General features: G+C 34.5%; 1 protein-coding gene across 1 annotated transcript; it reads left to right on the plus strand.

Annotated features, from left to right (window-relative positions):
- The first annotated feature begins 926 nt into the window (after positions 1-926).
- Positions 927-2,643, plus strand: sem1 (SEM1 26S proteasome subunit). The gene is made up of 3 exons (XM_056249443.1): positions 927-1,076; positions 1,597-1,690; positions 2,485-2,643. Exons 1-3 carry the CDS (start codon positions 1,001-1,003, stop codon positions 2,525-2,527), a joined length of 213 nt encoding a protein of 70 aa, XP_056105418.1. The 5' UTR covers positions 927-1,000; the 3' UTR covers positions 2,528-2,643.
- Positions 2,644-2,866: the final 223 nt, after the last annotated feature.

Here is a 2,866-nt window from a genome sequence, read left to right on the forward strand (position 1 = left end):
AAATACAATTTCTCATATCGTGAACTAAGAATTTGGTCATATCGGCCAGCCCCTGAAGCAAAATGGGATTCTCCTCATCTCCATGTCCAGATGTCCTTTCTTGTTTACTGCGTTAGCTGGATTTGTCAGTAAAAACGAGTACTGTAATCATCCTATCTAAATGATTTACTTTTGCTGTCTACTTATATTTGGATTTTGGATGATTACAAAATAATTTCAAAAAAGAATATCTTGGTTGAAGGTTTCACCGTCTGTCAACAAATTGGAGCCACAGGACAATTTTCATTGTGGGATGTGTGGTTTTGTGGTCCATGTGCTGTCATTTATTTAGACTAAAATGTTCATGCCTTTGGCTGTAAGATTATTTTTGAGATCCACCTTTATGTTATACTCATTTTCATGCAGAATTTCACTAGTCATTGTAAAAAAAAACCTGCCATTTTTATAATTAGGCCTACATAAATCATTTTCATTTTCAAATGTATGTATTTGTAAATGTTTTTGTTATATATATGAAGACTAAAAAGTAGCCTAAAAGTCACCATATGTCAAAAATGGGATAATAATATTGAGTGCTCTCCGCACAGTATATAGGCTATAGGCTAGGTTCGATTCATCAAATACTTTCACTTCAAACTCACTAAATCCCAGCCTCAGCCCATTCAGAAATGTCGGTACTTAGGTAGAAACCTATAGGCCTACATAGGAGCCTGATAAAAATGTTAACGTTAGAAAAAATATATAACAAAATACACACAAACAAACAAACAATAAATAAATACATGAAAAGCTTAAGGCAAATTCACCCTTAATATTCATTATTCAGAGCCTTCATAAATAAGCACTTCAAACTGCTTGCTGGCTCATTTAATAATGGCAGTGAAACCGCATGTCATAAGGCATATGTAGACTCTAGCAATGCGCATGCGCACATCACATTCGGTTATTACGTCGAGCATCCAGCAGGAACTGTGTTGAACGGCTGAATCGCTAGCACGAGATGTCAGAGAAGAAACAAACAGTGGACTTGGGGCTGTTGGAGGAAGATGATGAATTTGAAGAATTCCCAGCAGAGGGTAAGTGAACTGAAACTGATTGTGTTTTTAGTAGAAATACGCTCTTTTGCCAATGCAAGGGTAAATAAACGCCCACAATAAGACAGTGACTCAGCTAGCATTGCTATGCTAACCGACAGAACATTGTTTGCTTTATTCAACAAATGGCTTTTTTTGTCGGTCTCGAAAATAAAAGATATGAATTAAATACAATCTCTTATAGTATTTCTTATAAAATACTTGAGTTATCCAAGTCCACATACCTAACTAAACAACATTACTACGCATTTATTAGCAGCTAGCATTTTTAGTACCACTAAAGCTAACAGTGCAACATTGTTTGCAGTAATTATTTCTCTGTTGCTTTGCGTGCATGCCATGTACTGAATTTGGCTACTTTTATTTATTAATTTTGGTTGAAATGAATAAATGCTGACTGTACAGCTCCACACTATGCAGAGTGACTAGTGTGTGTGGAGCTGGACTGGCCTGGCCTATGTAATGTAAATCATCAGCCTCATTGAATTGTTGCCATTCCCAGACTGGACAGGCCTGGATGAAGATGAGGATGCTCATGTTTGGGAAGATAACTGGGATGATGACAATGTAGAGGATGACTTTTCTAATCAGCTGAGGTAAGTATTTACTTACTGAATTTGTGTAATTATACATACGAAACGGAGAAGAAGATGGTTAAATCCTAAACATGGAGTGCACTAGCCTAATCTAAATTCACAGTGAATAAATCCTGCTAGGCATGCATATTGTGTTGTCCTCTTGTCTACTGCTAGAGGCTTCGGACCCTGTGAAACCCACTTTTTTTTCTAAAGAATTTTGTGTGGTTGCACTCATTTAGAAGAAAACAGTCCCTAAGGGATCCAATGTCCAATGGCTAACTGACACTCATGGTGGCCTCAAACCACATTCATTTCCTATGTGTGAGGACTTGACCTCATTAAATACAGCCATTTAATATGCTTGCATATATATTTTAAGTTGAAAAAAAAAAATGAGTAAATCACTATTCTCAATAGTTAATGCTTTCCATTCGTTCCCCATATTAAACATTAATTTCCCGAAGCCTGGAAGCTATAAATCTATTGGCATTTCTTGTGAAACACTTTTTGATTTTCAACACTGGAAATGTTTGTTTTGTTAATGTATATGATGATACATGATTATTGAGACTTAATTGAGAAAGAATAGCACAAAAAAGTTGTAATTTTATGATTTACTTTTTGAAATTAAGTTAAATATATGTAAATATTGAATTTGAGTTGTAATATTAAATTTACAAATACTTTTTTAAATATAAAAAAGTTATTTAAATGATGTGAACATTTTAATACTTTTACCAATTTAATTATTTCTGTTTTTGTGAGTTATTGCACTTTTTAACTTTCCCCCACTTTTTTTCCATTCTTTTAAGAGCGGAGCTTGAAAAACACGGATACAAGATGGAAACCTCTTAATGATGGATTACTTGAGCTGAAAATAGATTTTTCCACATTTGTATATTGTCAGCTTGTTCTGTCAATACAAAATGTGATTTCTCTTATTACTTCTGTAAGAAGCCCATCGTTGTAAAACGTTGTAAAATGTTTTTTCCCCCCTCTCTTAAATGCAACCTGTGTTAATAATTGTGATAATAAAGAAATGTTTTCCCTATTCTGTTTCAGTTTTCTTCTATTTCATTGTTTTGCATGCATGATTTGTAATCGTCTTTTTTTTCTAAACGGCACAGGAAAGTCTGTTACATATTGTTAGGCAGTGAGCAGACTTCCATGTAACATTCAGTGATGCAGCTGCAC

This window comes from Rhinichthys klamathensis, unplaced genomic scaffold (genome assembly GCF_029890125.1).
Source record: "Rhinichthys klamathensis goyatoka isolate OS25496 unplaced genomic scaffold, OSU_Roscu_1.1 h1tg000060l_1, whole genome shotgun sequence".
NCBI classification, from domain to species: Eukaryota; Metazoa; Chordata; class Actinopteri; order Cypriniformes; family Leuciscidae; genus Rhinichthys; species Rhinichthys klamathensis.